This window comes from Camelus dromedarius, chromosome 2 (genome assembly GCF_036321535.1).
Source record: "Camelus dromedarius isolate mCamDro1 chromosome 2, mCamDro1.pat, whole genome shotgun sequence".
Lineage (NCBI taxonomy): Eukaryota > Metazoa > Chordata > Mammalia > Artiodactyla > Camelidae > Camelus > Camelus dromedarius.
This window is the reverse complement of record NC_087437.1, coordinates 112,058,206-112,077,490: the sequence shown is the minus strand read 5'-3', so window position 1 is coordinate 112,077,490 and position 19,285 is coordinate 112,058,206. Positions and strand designations below refer to the sequence as shown.

General features: G+C 51.6%; 1 protein-coding gene across 3 annotated transcripts; it reads right to left on the bottom strand.

Annotated features, from left to right (window-relative positions):
- Positions 1-3,019: 3,019 nt before the first annotated feature.
- OLIG2 (oligodendrocyte transcription factor 2) lies at positions 3,020-6,450 on the bottom strand. 3 transcript variants are annotated; one of them, XM_031459054.2, is made up of 2 exons: positions 6,211-6,450; positions 3,020-5,431 (listed from the first exon to the last, which is right to left on the bottom strand). In XM_031459054.2, the coding sequence occupies exons 1-2, from the start codon at positions 6,298-6,300 to the stop codon at positions 4,391-4,393; spliced, it is 1,131 nt and encodes a 376-aa protein (XP_031314914.2). In that variant the 5' UTR covers positions 6,301-6,450; the 3' UTR covers positions 3,020-4,390. The 3 variants fall into 3 exon arrangements, with proteins under 3 accessions (XP_031314914.2, XP_064352945.1, XP_064352948.1); XM_064496875.1 differs by having other exon boundaries at positions 3,020-5,434; positions 6,211-6,313; XM_064496878.1 differs by lacking the exon at positions 6,211-6,450 and adding an exon at positions 6,111-6,140 and having other exon boundaries at positions 3,020-5,434.
- Between the last annotated feature and the right edge of the window lie 12,835 nt (positions 6,451-19,285).

Genomic DNA, 19,285 nt, shown 5'->3' with positions numbered 1-19,285 from the left:
AGCAATAGCGCTGCCCCAAGAGAAAGACGGGAAGCAGGGATGTGAGTGAGGGGGTGATGCCCATCTCTGTCCTGCCTAGAGTTGCCCATTACTCTGATAAGGGATGGAGGGCTTAGCCCCAGGGGTCTAAGCCTATGGACTGTCTGCAGCCTGCAAACGGAGGAATGGCCTACTGACCCACGCAGTTCCACAGGTACCTCTCCACAGCCAGGGCAGGACTCAGTGCAGCAGCCACTTACCCTGAGAACCGCGAAGTCTGATTCTGCCCTCTCTTACAGATTTGCAGAGACAGTGAATGAGGGCTTGTTACCAGCAAGGTGTCTTGAGATGGTTGGTGTAGGGCCCCTGTCAAAGACTCACATAATCCTTACTAGTACTGGGAGGCACAGACTTGACCCAAAGCTTGTACTAAAAGAGGGATTTAAAATGAGAGGCAGGCTTGTGGTAAGGGGAATCTTTTGCCTTAGACAAACTTCTAGAGGTCATCAAGGTGTTTACTTAATAGAGGGAGTTCAGACAGATTGCTAGGTAAGTTCTGCCCTAAAGGGAGACAGATGGTTCTCCATCACTGAGAGTATCTAAGGGGCTTGAAACCCCAGTGGCCTGGCCTTGGAGCATCTCCCTGGTTTCAGTCTGGCAATGAGAAGAAAAGGCCTTACTTGCTGGGCTGCCTCAGCTCCAGATCACCACGTGTGTCCCTGGTACTTAGTATTTCCTACAGCCCTCCTCTCTGGGAGTGTGACACCTCGGGTCTCAGCAACACATTCCCCAACTGAGATGCACTTTAACTGTGAGGGTCTGCTTTGCCCCTTGGCTCGCTGCTTGTTGCAGGGATTCAGTTTCAACTCTATGGGGCTAGAGACACAGGGCAGCATCCCCGTGGGGTTCTGGCATGCCCTTCAACATAGACTCCAGGGAACGGTCACGTCTCTGTGTCTCCTGCCCCAGGAAGGGAGTGAGGAGGGAGGCAGTGCTCTAGGGGGGCAGAGGCCATGGAGGAGGGCCCTGTCCCTCACAAAGTTTTTATGAGGTGGGGGAGGAAGTTGGGGAGAATCTCGGAGACTTTGGGGGCTGTTGACAGAAGTCTCTGGGCCCCGAGGCTGAGAGCTGAGGAATTGCCAGGGCCGTGTAGGGGGTGGGGAAGCTGAGCTGTGGGCCAGCACCTGAAAGGACCACTGGACCCCAGAAAGGGGACCCTATCTGCCAGTGCCCTGTAGACTGCGTGGTTCCCGGGACTGTTTTCCGCCTTCTTCCTTCCGCTCTCTCAGTGCGGGGGTCCTTGGAAGTCAACGCGGTAGCCTAACATCTTTTCCCACCTACTCAGAAGCCCAGCCGCTGGCCTAAGCACCCCCCCCCCGGCCTAAGCACCCCCCTCATGGCCCCGCCAGTCTGGGGCCACTCTCTGCAAGGAACCACCTGCCCTGGGGACGTACTCGCTCCAGTGCGTCTGTGTGTGCCTACTTGGCATCCCAGGACGCTCCGCTCTCAAGTGGTGGCCCAGATTCCTGGCTGGGCGCGAGGTTTAGGCGAGTGGCTCCCGGGAGGCTGGATCTGGGCCCTCCTTCCTTGGAGGCCCAGGTCTAGCCTGACTGGCGGCTGGACACGCGCCGAGAGCTTGGGTCTGGGGGTTGAAGGGGGAGACTTGATTTACTTCCTTTCAACAACTGCCCCTCTATGCATATGCCACGCACACCCGGGGCCCTCGCCTGCACACGCCAAGCCTCGAGATGGGTGAAGGACGCTGAGACTGCCACCAGCAACACCTCCCGCCCCCACCCCCCACCCCAGGCAGCCCGAGGGGTTCTCTGTTTGTGTCTTCGGCTAGAGCAGGACCCAGTTTTGAATTCTTAACAAATTTCGTTTCAAATGGGATTTCAAAATAAAAGCTATCGGATCCCTCCCTACCCTCTTCCTGGATTCACGTGGAGCAACTCGGCCCCTATTCCCTTTCTCCCTGCTCTGCAACCGCTCGGCCTCGCCCAGGAGTGGAGTCCTCTGGGCCCGGCTCAGGGGCGACCTCAAGGAAAACTTCTCCGTCCCTGGCAGGTGCCCTAGGCGCAGGAACCTTCTGCAGGTGGTCACCAAAAGCGCCTTCGGTGAAAGGACCCAGGGCCGGGGGCCCACCCACTGTGTCCACGATTCGCTGCCTTCAAGGGCGCACGTTTTCCCGTAAGACCAAGGGCTGAAAGACTGCAACATGGTCTGTCCTCTTCCTTGATGGGAAAGACTGAAGCTTTTTTTTTTTTTTTAAACTTTTACCCAGAATCTCTCGTAAGAGCCTCGTCCTAAATTTATACTGCAATTTTGAAAACAGAGGTGACCCCGGGGAAGACCACGAGGCCAGAGCACGGTTCCAGTCTTGCTCCCCGCCGGCTGTTCCCAGCACCTGACATTCTGCAGTTCAAGGCCTGGGTGGGCGCCGGGGGAGAGTCGTGCATAGCGCCGGGAAGGGAGCGAGGGGTTAGTGGATCCCAAGCCAAACGCTCCCGCGGCACTTAGCCCCAACAGCCGAGGCGCTGCAGGTCCGGGGCCCCACACGGCTGGTCCGCAGCTGAAGCCTAGCGAAGCCGGGGAGCAGATGAGGGTGGGCGACCGCCTCTGAACAGAGAGAAAATAAAGTCGCGACAGGGCAGGGAGCTTGAGCGCCGGGAACCCCAGCCAAAGGCAGGGGCCTTGCCCCGAGGCTCAAAGTTCCGCGGGCAGAAAGGGAAATTTTCATTTTCAATTAACATAATCCTTAACAGAAGGGAAAAGGAGTTCTGGATTAGGCATCAGAAAATAAAAATAAAAACAAGTGATTTGTGAGAAGCATCCTAAGGATGTGCCCAGAGAGTGTTTTAAAGAGTTATGTGAGTATGTTTGTTAGGGGAGAGAATAGTCAAACGACCCTCTTATATTTCTCCAGGGCGAAATCAGCAAAATGGTCCCCAAATCTGGCCCCAAGTGATTGAGTCTTGCCCCCCTTCCTGGGGAGCTTCGCTGCAAATCTTACCATCCACAAGGCTGGAAAACACCCAACTTACTTTGAATTTTATTTAAAATCTCAACACTCAATCATTTATTTCATTTTTGCAGCCAAACAAGTAATAAATATTATTTAGCACTTTTTTCTTTTTACAAAAATAAAACAGATGATACACTCTCTGCAAGGGGCAGCGATCAGAGGAGGGATGTTATGTGGCAGACGCTGTGAATCTCGTATTGCAACTCTGGTAGCGCCCAGGCGGTTTGTGGGGAGGCAGGAAGCACGTGGAGGAGTTTGTCATTTATGTTAAACGTGGCGGAAAGAAACCAATATATAGGAAACCCGGTTTAGAATCCGGAGGGGCTGGCAGTCACGTGAGCAAACAATTTAGCAGCACGCACTTACCTCATTATCAACATTGTATTTACACATCCAAGAAAGAAAAAATTAAGGAGCCAACTGAACTCACAAATAACCAAAACTATATTCACAGCAAAATCCTTGGAGTTCTGTCAAACCCTCAGTATCAAAATGACTGCCCCCAATCAGGTAAGAAACCAACTCACTTTGTGCTCAAGAGATGGAAAGAATGCAGAGGGAGGGAGATTCTATTGTGAAGTAACTAAAAATCACCCGTACCCAAAGTCGACAGTTTTAGATTACTCCAATCCACAAGTGGTTCTATTCTGACTGTCTATAAAGCTTGACTGTGCTGTTGAAAATGAAACATTGACAGTTTTATTAATCCCTCCCCCCAACCAATAGGAGCGACAGGGAGGAATGGCAACAGTTCTCAGACAGTTGTGGGTTTATCCAGATATGGAGATTGGACACGACCATAAGTGCTTCTGGTACCAAATACCAGCTTCGAACTAACTCGTAGGCCCTGGCCCTGGGCCACGGACCACCTTTGCGGGCAAGGCCAGACGGCCGCTTCTGGAGAGGGGCTCCCAAGAGTTTTCTACCCGCCAAGAAAGGAGGAAGGAGAGGGAGTCCCCAAAGCTCCCCCTCCATCACCTCCTCCTCCGTATAACGAAGTGCTGCCAGGGCCCAAGTTTTCAGGGAAACCAAAGTTTTTAGAATCATTTCTTTTTGGGAGGCAGGGGGAGGGGAGTTGTAGGAAGGGATGCTCGTAGAGGTGCCTTCGTATAAAGTGGTGGCTACCGGAGCAGCGCTGTTTAAAGCCAGAGATGGTTGAACTAGGTCTCAAAGCAAATTTCCCTCTCACTCCCCACTGTTCAGTGCGCTCCACTGCTTCAGTCCCTGGGTGCTGGAGTCCTCACCACTAGCCCCCACCCCCAGCCCACTGTGCTGCGCTCCCCCTCGGAACTGAGCTCCCAGGCCCCAGCGCCGGCCAGTCCTCGCTTCCCCGCAGCCTCCGGGCCCCCAAACCCCGCTCGCCAGAACGCGCCCGCACCAGCCAGCTCACTTGGCGTCGGAGGTGAGGCGCGGCAGGCTGCCGGCGCCCATGGCCGACACGTGGTGGTGGGGCGGTGGCACTTGGCACATGCTGCAAGGGCAAGGCATGCCGCCCCAGTGCTGGAAGCCACCACTGCCCCCGCTGCTGCCGCCCCCGCCCCCCAGAGGGGCTGCCGCTGCCGCCGACGGAGACTTGAGCAAACCGTGAGGGGGCCGAATGGAGCCGACCGACGACAACCCGGAGCCGGGCAGGGAAGCGCTGGACACCGCGGCGGCGGCCGCAGCGGCGGCGGCGGCGGCGGCGGCAGGAGGCAAGATGGGATGGTGCACCGCCGGGTGGTGCGCCGCGTGCGCGGCGGCCGCCGGGTGCGCCGTGGCGGCCGGCAGGGGTGCTGAGTGCGCGAGGCCGCCGCAGGCGGATGGGTGGAAGCCGGCGTGGTGGCCGCCGTAGATCTCGCTCACCAGTCGCTTCATCTCCTCCAGCGAATTGGTGAGCATGAGGATGTAGTTGCGCGCCAGCAGCAGCGTGGCGATTTTGGAGAGCTTGCGCACCGATGGGCCGTGAGCGTACGGCATGACCTCGCGCAGCCCGTCCATGGCGATGTTGAGGTCGTGCATCCGCTTGCGCTCGCGGCTGTTGATCTTGAGGCGTAGCTGTTGCAGCTCGGGCTCAGTCATCTGCTTCTTGTCCTTCTTGGTGGACGACGCAGCAGCTGACGACGTGGACGACGAAGTGCTGGACGAGGATGACTTGAAGCCGCCGCCGCCCAGCTTGTCCCCCGGGTGCGTGCCCGCTGCGCCCATGGCGCCGCGAAGCTCGGCGCTCAGCTCTGGCGGGCAATCGCTCGGCGTGGACGAGGATACGGTGCCCCCCGTGAAGCCGCTGCCCCCGCTGCCTTTGCTCCGGGCGGGCAGAAAAAGGTCATCGGGCTCTGGCGACGACGGGCGGCTAGACACCAAGCTGGCGTCCGAGTCCATGGCCCCAAGGGATAGTTGCAGCTTTCGCAGGGTCTTCCCTCTCTCGGGCCTCAGAGCTTCCACGGACGCCTACTGCGGAGAGAAGAAACACGAGAGAGAGCGAGAGATCGAAATCGAGATTGAGATCGAGAGGCACTAGGAGAGTGAGGGAGAAAAGCTGCTCCCTCCTGCATCGCAGTGCGGGGTCCAAGCGCTCTGGGTTCACCTCGCAGTTTCTGACCTTCCTTCCTTCAGCATGCAGGTAAGTTTAAGTAATCTCTTCCCCTCTCTACTGCCTCCTGTCCGCTCTCATCCACAGGTTGTTTAATCTAGGGAACATTGGCTACCCCTTAGTGAAGGTGGCATCTAGAGATTTTATGCTTTTTATTAAGAATGAGGAGACTGGATCTCCAGGGCTGGAATAAACGAGTGGCAAATAATGTTTTTTTCTTTGGGAGGGATGGAAATATAAAAGAGAAGTATTTATTTTGTTCCTCAAACGCATCCACCTTATCTCCACTGACACCGCACAGCAAACACACGCACATAGACTGGCACTCAGCGCCCGCACGGGGCCCAGATTCCACGCGCTGCGTCCGGGGCCCTCAGAGGGCTCTCCATCCGACTGGGACTTAAGCAGAAAAAGCTACTGTAGCCCTGACTTCTTGCTTTTGGTGGAAGGGGATGCTAAGTTGAGTATGGGGAGGGTCAAAGCAGCAAAGCCGCTTAGAAGAACTGGAGGGCAGCGGCGGGATCCAGGTCCCCTTACCAGAGCTTCCCGGGTCTCAGCCGAAGTGAGAGGCGTCTGTCCCTGGGATGTAGGCTCGGGTGGCTGGGGTTGCGGGGGGGAGGGGGGCGGGGACACTTACTGTGGATGCAATTAGAGGAGCTCTTTCCCAAAAGCTGCAACAGAGAACTGGGCCCCGGGCGCTGATGTCGCGTAGATCTATAATAAGCATCCGCACCTTTCCGGGCTCGGCGGGTTTTTATAGTTCAGTGGCGGCGGCGACGGCGGCGGTGGCCGAGGCGGGGGCGGGGAACAATGTGCGGGTCCTGGAGGGGCCGCGGCGCCAATGAGCTGGGCCGGCCCGGGGGGCTGGGAAGCTGATGTCATCCGGGCTAATTCCGCTCAATGAAACTCGCGGGGCCGGGCACACGCCTCTTCCCCGCGCACAGCCAATGGGCGCCCGCGGCCGGGAGATTCTTGGGGAGGGACTGGAGGAAGGACCCCGAGAGGGCGTGTGAGAAGCGAGAGGGAGAAGGGCGGGCTTGCGGAGGGGGGGGGGGGTAGTGCAGAGGGCCTAACGCGGTTGGGACCGAGGGAGAGAGGGTACATTGTCAAATTTCTGTAAAAATACGGGACCACAAAGTCAGGCTGGCGGATGGGGTGGGCTGGGGGCTCTGCACACAAACTAACCTGATACCCAGATAACCCTGGCGACCCAGGAGCTGGGGCTGGGGCTGGGGCGAGTCTCCTTCCTTGCTTTTCCTCTCCCTGGGTTCTCGCCACCTGTTCCCATTTCATGGGTTTCATCAACACGTGTGCATTTTGAGCCCCAAATGTACGTGATAACCAGGCACAAAGCTCCTACTTTCTTCGCACTCCAAGCGCGCCTCTAGGAGGTGGCGGCTGCCGCAGCTCGGCCAGCGGCCGGTAGCGCCCCCAGCCGGGGACAGGGCCTTGCGAAGAAGAAGGTGGGGAAGGAGGGAGGGGACCGACTCCAGAAAGGGATTTTGAAAGAAATCACAACTCTTCATAGAAAAGTTGACAATGGTGTAGACACAGGGAGGAGGTATTTCAGCAAAGTAACCGCACAACCACAAGAGGAAAGTCGAGCTTAGGGTTAAACACCCCCTCAGAGCTTGGGAACCAGATGACGGTATATTCTGCACCATCTTTGTGATGGTCACCGTGCCATGGGGTAGGGGGAAACGCTAGTTGATCTGCAAAAAGGAAGTCTCTAGCCTGGGCAACGATTTCATACCGTGGGCCAGACAACGAGATCCAACCACTCGCGTTTTACCACTCGCAGCCTGGCTCCCAAACCCAGAAATCCTTGCCATGAGGAATTAAACCTGGTCTGGAGAAGCGCCTAACTGAGGTAGTTTCGTGGTACTGATGCCTCCACCCCATTTTACAGATGGGAAGATCAAGGGACTGTGTCTGCAGCTAGCCTATGAGGAAAAAAAATTCTAAGCCTTTAAAGTGCAGCCCTGCCTGGACTGCAGATGCGGATGTTGGTGATTCCTATATGGTAGAGACACTACCATCTCCCTAAACTTTAAGCTTTTCACTAGTTGAATTTCTCACATCTATACATTTCAAGTACAGAGATTTGTTTGCCGAGATCCCTGACGCTTGCCCTTTATACTGCAGACACACAAACGCGCCCCTAGCCCTCTCTCCCACGGAGTGTTACGGTCCTCTGTTTACCTGCGTTGTTTGAGAACTTTTAATTTGCCTGTACCGCTTTTTAAAAACGCAAACAAATTAACTAAAGAAGTAATTCCCCTTAAAGTAGCAAAGTTATAAAAGGAAACAAATACAAAAAGAAACCCACGTTATGTTTCCCAGTTCCTGGGTAAGTCTTCCACCATCGTCTACACTAGAAAACCCAACGGGCTCTCCCCTTCGTCGCAGTCTCGTGCCTTCTGGGGCATTATTTTCCAACCCGCGTGTTTCCCAGCTGGCTCTGCAGTCATCCGTTAAATATGTATTTAAAACATGAAGAACTGAAGCGTGGAGATGTGTCGTCCAACCGTTACGAAAGATGACCCGTAACTGTTCAATTAGGAGAATCTCCCACTTGGAAGAACGCGGGGGAGGGGCAGGGGGAGTAGGACAAGCTCGGGTATTTAAGGATCATTCCTTTGGGCTTCCCTGGCCAACGGCAGTGAGGACATTGGTAGAGATGTGAGCTTTGGGCCAGCAGCCGGGGCGTGGACTTGTGAGCACGCGAGTGTGTCTAATAAACACCAGCAAGCGCAACGAGCGCGCGCCTGGGCTGCAGCCGCTGGGGTTAGTGCGGTCCGCGGCACGTGTCCCGGAGCCCCAGTTCCTTCTTTTGTTTCTTGCCACCGGTGACTGTCTTGCGTCCGGCGGTCCGCGAAAGTACGCGGTTCCTTAAGCCCTTTCTCCAGAGGCTGGAGTCGGAAGCGGGGGCGAAGACTGAGGGGCCCCTCCTGGCACGGAGCGAGTTTAGAGCCTGGGAAGGCAGAGTCCGAAGGCAAGAGAGCTGGCTTACTTGCAAGGTCCCCGCATGGACGCCCATAAGGACGCTCCAGGCCCCAGCTCCTCGCCACCGAGCCCAGGCAGCGGTGACTGTTCTGGGGCCATGCAGCGGCACCTAGCCGTCCTCACTCCCCACACCCGGGGCTCGGGCAGTTAGCTCGGGGCTGTTGGCCCCTGCCCCCAGCATCCTTCCCAACGTCCTCAGAGTCGCCAGAGAGTTAGTTGCTCGGGAGGTGGGACCGGTCCGTGTCCCCTGGGCTTCTTTAGCCCAGGGGCAAGTGGGTCGCTGAACACTTCTCGCTGTGTCTCTGAGTCCTCCTACCCCAGGAATAATCGGAAACTAACTAGAGCTCAGCCGTGGCGCTTGCTTTCATGTGGGTCCGAGAGGCGTCCCGGCACTTGTGCAGGGCTTGCGCCTGGTGTGCGCATCCTGGGAGTGTCCCCGGCTCCCCGGTTCCCACCCGCGCCAGCATCTGGGCCGCAGCCCCTTCCCGCGAAATTGAGAGCTCACTAGACAAGGCTAATGGGCCCAGCTCCGCGAGTTCCTGGCATCCCAGGCGTCCTGAAACTGTCGGCCTCCTCCGTCAAAACGGAAGACGTGTTTTTCCCTTTCCTTTGTGTTTCCCTCCCACAAAAGGCCGGGTGAGTGTCAGGGCCGGCCTTTGCTCAGCCTCCTGGCGGCCCAGGAGGAACTTGTGCCAAACGGGCCTGGGCGGGCCCCCGCGGGGCTCCAAAGGCGCAGACCTCCCACTGCTTCCCTGGTCCCTCCCGGGCCATTCTTTCCCATTCTCGCCTTTTCCTTCTCGGAGTTCCTGCGCACATTCAGGCAGCTTCTCCTCCCGGCTGCCAAGGAAAGCGGCATCCTAGCGCGGGGCGGGCCAGCGCTGGCGGAGGGAGGCAAGACTCCGGAAAGAAAAGAAAAAAGCATTTAGGCCATCGCTTCTGATCCAGAAACCAGAAATGCGGAATATCAGCATTTGGCCCCCAAACCTGAGCGATAAGACCGCTCGGAAGGCAGAACTCTGCAAACAAATGGTATCTGTCTTCTTTGAGAGGCTCAGCTCCCTGAGTCGTCCAGGGTCACCCCTATGTCTCGCCGGGTCTCAGCGCCGAGATCAGGGCCTGATCAGGGTTCTTGGTAAATACTTCGGAATGCACACACATGCAAATGTTCACGGGGGCTGGTGTGGAACCCAGCTGGTAAAATTCATGTAAATGTGAAAGGTGCGTGTATGTTTCTTCTGTGTACACAGTAAACCAGGAGGTTTCTACTCTGGGTTGCTGGCGATATGGGGGCCTATAGAATGACAGGGGTGGTGACTTCCACCTAATGACTACTTAGAGGTGACCAAAGCTCTGCCAGGCACTTAGTGGGTCTTGACAGACTTCATCTCATTTATTCTCTCACTGACTCTAGGAAGGAGGTATTACTTATTCCCATTTCACAGTCGGGGAAACTGATGCTGACAGAGATGTGGGCATTTGTTCAAGGTCCCCTGAGCAGAGGGGCAGGTCCAGGGAGGCAGCATGGTGATGGAGGCAGCATGGCAGAGGTCATCAGAAACTTAGGGGTCTCCCATTGTCTACTTAGGTTTTCATTCCTCTAGTGTGTTTCTAGAAGCTACCTGTGACCTCTAAGGGTATGTCTGCTGCAAGATTTGAGGAGGGGGTGGGAGCATTGAATAATATGCTCCCTTTGCAATTTCTCTATTCTGCTAGTATTCGAGCTGTTTTAGTGACTGTGAGTCTTTGGGAATGGAGCCCCCCTTGTCCTGGCCTGGGCCAGGCTTGGGTGTCAGCAGAGACTGGGCCCAGCGAGAATCCCGGAGCAATGCCCAGGAGCTTGGGAGCAATGCCCGTGCTGCACCCCAGAAGCTAAAGGGAAACAAACAAAAAAGCAGCCAAATAAAACCCAAAACTGATAGCCCTTTCCCTCCAGTCAGTCCCTCCCTCTGGATCACCCCTGTCCATCAGGCCCATGACTGTCACCTGCTTCTAAGGATCCCTGCCATTGAAGTTAACATGCCCCCAAGTTTGCAGAGGAATACAGTTAGAATAGGACTGTTGGGTGACCCAGAACTAACTTTACAGGTCTCAGCTTACAAACCATTATCTCATCCAAGCTCCGCAACAGCCCTTTGGTGTTAAGAGGAAGGAACGTTTTTTCCTATTTTACAGATGAAGATACTGAAGACTGAAGGGCAGGGCAGGGACTGAGTTCAACCTCTAGCCCACTGGATCCCAAATCCCAGGGCCTCAGTGGTTCCCTCCATCTCCCTGGGCTCTCTCCATCCATCCTTGAGACGCTAGGCCCCTACAGCCTACCTCTCCACTCTCTGTTTGAGATTAATCCTGAGGGCAGGGGATCAGGGTGAACAAAGAGATTAATCCGGAGGGTTCATCCTGAGGTAGGGTGTGCTCCACTCAGACACAGGGGACCAGGAAGCCCCCCACCTGGTCTGGGGCTAAGACTTTACATGAGAGGAAGCAGCCAGCTTCTGAGGGCAGGAGAGACTCTTCTAGGCTGCAGGTGACAAAACCAGGCTGCCAGTTTCCAGAGGTGGGACTTGCATGTGCTCCCTGAACCAGGCACAGCTTCGGGGTGGACTGGGTGGGAGAGCTGCATGCTAGGAGGGGGTGAAGCCTCTCACCTCCGTGTCCTAAGAGTGACTGCCTGTCGCTCTGCTCCAGCCACCAGATGGGTAGCCTGCCTTGCTACATTGGAAAATGTAGCAGCCTGACGTTTCCTCATCACCTTCAGGATTGAGTCCAGAGCCCTTTAAATGCCAGCTCCCAGGTCCTGACCTGGCCTCTGCCAGCTACTCATCCTCTCCCCCACAACACCCCCCACCCTGCCACTCTCCCTTCTCAGGACCCAGAGCATCTGGTGGGCTCTGTTCTTCCCACATTTTCACCCACATGCTCCCTCCACCTGCTCCTGCCCTTCCTCAGATCCATCCATGTCTTGTACTAGCCTTTCTGGGATTGCCCCCTCCTTGAGCTCCAATAGCACCCAAAGCTTTCCCTGCTCCCTGCCAGGGTCCACCCTGCTCTATTGTGAGGGTCTGGCTCCCTCTCTGCAGGGAAGCTCCCTGAGGGTCCTCACTGGGCGGTAACTTACTTTGCATTCCTGGGGCTCAGAGCTGCCACAGATCCCAGAAGGGCTCAGTAAATCGAAGTAAGAGTGGGTGGTGAGACAGTTACATTCAAAGAGTTTTATTGGCGTTTCCACACATCACGAAAGACAAAACTAATATAGCGTCAGAGGTAGAAGATTTCCCCCATATTAAACCAGATTCAGCACTGCTGGATGAGGACCACGTTGCTCATTCCCTGTCATGTGGGAGGGGCATGTGACAGCCCGGCCCCTCTTCAAGGCAAACAGATCATCCTTTAATGTGCTGGGCTGGAGATGGGCTCAGGTCTCTGTCCACGGGCTTTAGGCGGGGCCACAGCGGGAAAGAAGCGGCGCGCGGGGCGAGAGGAGCCGCGGGGCCCCGATTGTGGGACGACGGGGCAGCCAGGGACCCGGGCGGAGCCCTCTGGCGCCCGATGCTCTATCCTGGCTCAGCCCGAATGCACAGGCGGCAGGGGACTCCCGCGCCGCGTCTCCCGGCCGAGCGCACCGGGAAGCGGGGACCCCGCAAACTGGCCATGGCGCAGGCGAACGTCCCGCAACTTCCACCGTGTGGGGATCATTGGGCAGCGCCCAGGCAAAGTCCAGGGCGTTCTGCAGCGGGCGGATGGCCTTGGTCTTGAGCTTAAAGAAGGCGGCGGGAAAGACTGGAGCTGGGCACGGTCTTGTGCTTCTCCGCTGCCTCTGTCCCTTTCCGCTCTCTTCTTCTCGCTTCTAGGAATCTCTCCCCCTCCTCCCTTATCCTTCTTTCTCATTACCCTCCAATGCATGTATCTGAGATACTCCCCCACCTCGTTATTGAAATGACTCACGCCGGCTCCGGAGAGCCAGGAACCTTACTCGGACTCCGCGCGCGCCCCGCCTCCCTCCAGACGCACGCGGTCTGGGACCCGCAGCATCAGTGTTGCGTGGGAGCTCATTAGAAGCAGAGTTGCAGGCCTATCCAGACCCAGTGAAACAGAGTCGAATTTAACTAGGGTCCCCAGGTGGGCACATTCAGGTTTGAGAAGCACAATTTTCAGTCTTCTGGGGGCTCATCCTCAGGTGCACTCCTCTCCCCAGCGTCCTTGGGACTTCTGGTTCCAGACACAGACCCTTTCTGGGGCTGACAAGGCTATTTCTTGGAAGTTCCACAACCCCTCCCCAGCATTTGAATAGTTGCTCCCACTCCCTTGACCATCTGTCAAATAAAATTCGATGAGCATTAAAAAAAAAAAAGATGCATGCCCAATTAAAAAAAAAAAACCAAAACTTTTGAAATAATACAGAAAGAAAAAGTCACTGTTAGTCCAACTCCCCTCTGCCACAACAAGTCACTGTCAAAGATTTTGATGAAGTCCTTCCAGACCGAATACAGGCTTTGTAACCTGCCTCTTTCATTTCTTCGCATCTCTTGGACATCTTTCCACACCGATACAAAAGAGCCACCTGATCCCTTTAAACAGTATAGGATTGCACCCATCTCCCTCCCCTCTGGATCCTCCCCTCCTTTGCCGGTCTAGCCCTGAAAAGCCATTTAGAGCCAGAAACCCTGAAAACAGATTTCTACTGTGTGTTCCCTTTTGGTGGGAGGACCATAGGTTCAGGGCTGCTGCCTGATAAATCCAGGAAGGTGATCTCCCCTTCTGGTCCCTGCCGGGCTCTCTGCCAGTTGCTGGTTCTCCTTTGAGGAGCCTCTTTCTTCCCCCAGGTGCAGTAAGAAAGATTGTCTCCCATTTTGGGGAGTCAGATGTGCAGAAGAGTTGACCTGCCTGTCTGCAGCTTGCATTGGCTCAAAGGAGAATGACTGAAGTGTGAACAGAACATTCCTAGTCTAGGACTGACACCAGGGCAGAAATTCTGACATTTTGGAAGATGCGGGAGTTTTAAACATTCAATTTCCTTTTCTTTCCCCACTTTCAATAAGAACAAAAAGTCACCAACTTCCGGGTTGACTTTAAGGCTAAATGTAAGCAAAGAGGCCATTCTGTTTAAGGCAGTATTTACCGTTCCCACCAGAAAAAGAAGAAGGAGAAAGAAAGGAAGAGGGCAGAGGAGGTGGGGGAGAGGGGGGAAAGAAGAAGAAGGAGAGAAAGAAAGAAACTACATCATATTAACTAGATTCTCTCTTCTTTAAACACGTTTGGAATAGGTGCTATATAGCACAGGCTTAAAATAAAACTCAAACAGTATTTGATTAAAAGTTAGTTTCCCTGGTACAACTGATCTTCCCCCAGAGGCAACTTACTGTTACAGTTTCTTGGGTATCCCAGAAATATTCTTTGAAAGTACAAACTATATATTTAAAGATCTCTTTCTCTCTCTTTTTTAACCCAGGGGGTTGCATACTCTATACATTATTCTCTTTTTTAAAAATTTTTTTTCCTTGAATAGGGAAGACTCTCTACCTTACAGCGTGCGCATACACACACACACACACACACACACCACATATTTACAATAATACAGCTGTTCCTTAAATGCTTACCAGAGCAGTCAGAGGTGCAAGAAACTTTTCCCCATTCTAAATGAAGACAAGTGCCCACATCTCAAAACTAAGCATCATGCATCAGAATCTGGTGGTGCACAGGCCCCTGATGATACTTTTCTGCTTCCCTCAGTCACAGAGAAGCTAGGACACTCTGAGCCACAGATAATGAGAGATCAAAGAGCGTGGAGAAGCCATGGAGATTTTCCACGGTGTCCCCAGAATAGTACTTTAAGCCACTTGCTTGAAACTTGCAGATGAGTCCTTTTTTTTTTTTCTTCTTGTAACTGCAAAAACAATACTTTGTCTTCTCTTCTACCTGGAGGACAATCAACCAGCGAAATCTAGACAGATCTACTTTAAAGAAGATACATAAGGCTACGAGATGAAACTAATTAGTCATTATTATTTTTGTTTATTTGTCGAATAGCTAATATGTTCACATATCTTGGCAGTCACTTCTTTGCAGTGCGTTAAAAGCCTCTTCCTTAAAAAAAGGAGTAGGAATCCTGCAGTAGGAATGCACCATTATTTATTTAGCTTTTGTCCTGTTGAAATACAAGTTTATATTGCTTCTAGCCTTATACTATTACAAACAATGCTGCAATGAAATGTCTTGTAAATTGTCATTTGCGTATATGCAGTACATCATGAGGATAAATCCCTAGAATCAGAATTATTAGGTCAGACAGTCTGTGCATTTGTAACTTTGATAGTTGTTACAGAACTGTCACCTGAGTGTTGTCCTAATTTATGTCAAAAGGTAGAAGAGAGACTGCTGGGTTGACAGCTAATTTAAATGCTCAACTTCTATTTTCCTGGATGCAGGGAAAATGTGATTTGTAATTTGGATGTCAGAATAGGTAACAAGCTGACTGCTGTGACTCTACAGGATAGAATAATAAAATATCATTTCCCCCTTCAAAACACCAAGTTACAAATTATAATAGATTTCAACATCTGGTACCATTTTCAGTCCTTCCAAAGATTTACTAGTGATTTTTCCTAATAGTTGAGTAGGATGGTCCGAGTGTGCCTGTGTGTCATCTCTGCTGAGGAACATTTATGTTATGAGCATATCATTCAACAGATATTTATTGGGCTTCTTTCCTTTGCTAGGAACTATCCGAGGCACCAGGGGTCCAGCAGTGAACAAAACACACAGCATCTTTGCTCTCAAACATATTAACAAAAGTAATTACTCTCATGATTATTAGTGTAATTTCTCTTAATTCTCTCAACAGCCATGTAAAGTGGTTAGAGTGGGGTGTATGTGATTAACCCTGGTCTCAACAGAACAGCAGCGTCGACACAGGAGACGCGCAGTTCTCTCTCATAAATATCCCTCTGCCAAGACAGATGATCCACAGGATTCCTGTGGCATTGCTGTCGTCCTCCCTCATGCTGTATCCTCACTCTGTGCTGATGGCTGCCCTGGTTCCATCATCCCTGCATCCTGGTCAAGATGAAGGGGAGGGGAAAGTGGAGGTAGGACCCAGAGGCTTCAGGCAGCACTTCTGCTCACATCCCACTGGCCTCTCTCAGTCACATGGCTACACTTACAGGCAAGTGAGGCTGGGAAATGTAGTCTTTACACAAGGGACTAAGTGTCACCAACTGGAATCCATTAGGAGCTCTCATACTGGAGGAAATGGAGGAGGATGGATATTGGGGGAACCAGCATTTGCTTTCACATCTCAGAATCACTATTTTAGATGCTAGGAATTGAACATTTTCTATTGCCATAGATGCTTCAATTACTTCAAAAACTGTACCTTTCACAACCAGCTGTGAGTGACCCAAAGCACTGGGAAAACATTTCTAGAAAAGACCAGGGAGGTCATCTTTATCACCTCAGCATAGTTACTGAGGTCCTGGGAACAGAGGTGACAAAAAAAGGAAAAGGGAAATGTGACAGGAGAGAAGAGGCTTCAAGCAGAACACAGAGAGTGTCCAAGGACACATCCCTGGGTTGAAAGGAGAGCCCTAGTTTATTCAGACTAACTCATTGATTATTGTTTTGTTTTGATAATAGAAGTAATGTAGGATCCTTGTTAGAAAATTTGGAAAATAAAGGTCTTATATGGCTGTAGAAAACTTGAATAATGCAGAGTTTTATGGTGACAAGGACCCTGTTGGGAGCTGAACTGTGTCCCCATGCCCCCCTATCCCATGCCTGTGTTGAACCTGAACCCCAGTACCTCAGAATGTAACTGCATTTGGACAGGGTGTTTAAAGAGGTAATCAAGTTAAAATGAACTCGTTAGGGTGTCCTTATGAGAAGAAGAGATTAGGACACAGACACAGAGGGCAGGGAAGACCAAGTGGAGACATATGGAGAAGGCAGCCATCTACTAGCCAAGGAGAGAGACTCAGAAGACACCAATCTTGCCTACGTCTTGATCTTGAACTTCCAGCCCCCAGACCTGTGAGACAATGACTTTCTATTGTTTAAGCCACCTGGTCTATGGTATTTTGTCATGGCAACCCTAGCAAACTAATAGTGTGGGCAATGGCAGGGATACGGAGAAGAGGTGACAGGTGAGGATAATCTCAGGAGGTAAGATCCTCAAGCCTTGTGGACAGTAGAGGGGCGGAGTCTAGGATGTAGTTAGTTTTCTAAGCTTGGGTGGCTTGATGGATGGGATGTCAAAAAACTTGTCAAACCAAGATGGAGATTCCATGAGGAGGAGTCAGTATTTTGGACACGTTGAGTTGGAGAGGGGGAGGGACATCCAAAGGGGATGTCCAGGGGCCAGTGGGGGATGTTATCCAGGGAATTGAGCAAGAGGGCTGGAGGGGAGCATGACAGCACATCAGGGCAAGTGGAAATCATCCTGCAAGTAGATAAGGTTGCCCAGGAACCGAGCCGCCGATGGAGGACAGGCCCCAGGGAGGGCCACATTGATTTCCATCTGCGAGGAAGAGCCCCTCATTTATCGTGTGGATGGTCTGCATCGCAGCTGTTCATGTTTATTACGTTGATTCCAAAATATTGTCTGCCTCCTCTAATTTCTCTTTCAATCTATTGTTTAAAAAATTCCCAAGATAGGCACAGACAGACTACTCCCCAAATGCTAAATTGGTCAAATTAGGGGGAAGGCTGTCTCTTTAACCTACCCCTGTGATTATTTGGTATTTATGGTGCTTAGCATGTGGGTTTCCCGGACCCACCATATGTGCAGGTAAGTGTGGAGCTGGGTGGGCAAACAGGGGCTATTTCGCTTTTAGTAATAAATGTTCTTACCTCTTTGTACCCTGCTGGCCTCCTGTCTTTGAAAATCTTTTAATTTGAAAAATGCATATCAATGCATGTCAGATACGTGTATGTATGGAAATAACCATCTCTTTTAAGAGCAATGATGTTATTACTGTGAGGAGGAGGATGATTCTGCGAATGGTTTTAACTAGCAGGATTATTACAGGATTACTACGCATCAGACTGTACACTACATTGTTACAGCTTTCCATTAAGACTTATGGTTCTTAAGTTATAGAGGATACAAAATTTTAAGTTAGTTTTCTGTTTAAAAGTGCAGGCTTTGGATTCACGTTGCCTGGGTTACAATTCTAATTCCCTCACTTATTAAACTAGAGCCTTCCTGGGCAAGCTACTTAATCTTTCTGTAAGATATCTGTAACAATTTCCTGCCCCACCAAAGATACCTGTAGCAGATAGACAGCATCTATGTAGAACTTCCTCATGAGTTTATTGTGAGGGTCAAATTTAATAATCTGTGGAAAGCATTGAGAAAAGGGCCTGAACGTAGTAACAGGTCAATAAATGTAAGTGCTTAGCTGTAAGTGCTCTCTGTAGATGAGGATTCCAGGATTTTTTTATATGCCTTGAAATTGTTGTTGGGAAATCATAACAAAAATATCTTTATAATCAAGAGCCAACATGATTCTTTTTGAGCCTCGGTTGTTCACCTAAACCCGTAGGTTTCGTATTTGTCAGATGCTCTTATCAAAGCTCTGTACCAACTAACTCTCCTGTGTTTTTCCGTGTACGTTTCCAAGTCCACCACTTTCTGTCAAGGCTGGATCAACTACCCACATGTTTCTGTTTGAGAAATTATTTCCTTCTTTGAGGAAAGACCCCACCTATGTCATCTCCTTAGCATGGCATGTTTGTGATTCTAGCAAATTTCTGTAAGTTAGTTCCCCAATGAGGTTGTCACCATTATCCCACTGTTGAAGCATTCAGTTCCACTTTTTAATCAAGTTTTGCAAAATCCCTTACCCAGAGGAAGATGCCAAGCACTCTCCTGCCTGACATTTTACTAAGAATTAAAAATAAGGAAGCCAGCAGAGATCCAGGGGGAGGCTAATTGAGAAATCTGGCATGATTGCTGGTAATTTGTTGACAACGTGTGCTTGTGGGGGAAGGGAGGGGGCGGGGAGTCAGAGGCCGGGGTCCAGCGTGGCTCTGCTTCCCCAGGCCTTGCATTCATGGAGTAACAGCTGAACTAAGTGTTCAGATTGAACACATCAAAGACCGCAGTCTTTGAGATACCATTTCTTCTATTCCATGATGTCAAAGGTGTCTGCAAATATATCCAGTGCTTTCTGGGTGGCATTGTTTAGAATGCTGGCCCCAGCAGATGGCCCCCCAGTGCATCTCAGCCTGGTAGAGCCGGGACCACATGTGATGGTATAGTCTTCTCATTAGCAAACAGAAAAAAAAAAAAAAAAGGCAAGATGAGACAGGAGAGAGATGAAAAGAATACACAAAGACATTTACGTATTTACATTGTCTCTCTCGCGCATTTCAAATTCTCCTTTAGCTGAAGTGTTCGTGGGCTTGCTTTTCTCCTTCTGTTTGTATGTTTACTTGGGCTAAATAGATTATGGTAATCAGGCACATAAATGCATGCAACTGTTATTATGGCATTTTAATCACAGAGTTTTTCACTGGAAGCCTTCATTAGAATTCTCATAATCTTACTTGTTAGTGTAACAAACAGTAATAAATGCCAAGGAGCTTGGATTAAGGCCGAGGCATTCAGACTTTAAAAGAGGAATATGGAAATGTTGTCAAATCTCTGCATTACTTATTGAAATGTCACATAAACAGTTCGGGACTCTAAATATCTTACTCATTATAAG

Bases quoted from the DNA above. Each gene is read 5' to 3' on its own strand.
- OLIG2 (XM_031459054.2), bottom strand. From the start codon at position 6,300: ATGCTTATTATAGATCTACGCGACATCAGCGCCCGGGGCCCAGTTCTC. The intron at 5,432-6,210 runs GTAAGTGTCCCC...TCTCCGCAGTAG, and splicing joins CTCCTCTAATTGCATCCACA to GCGTCCGTGGAAGCTCTGAG.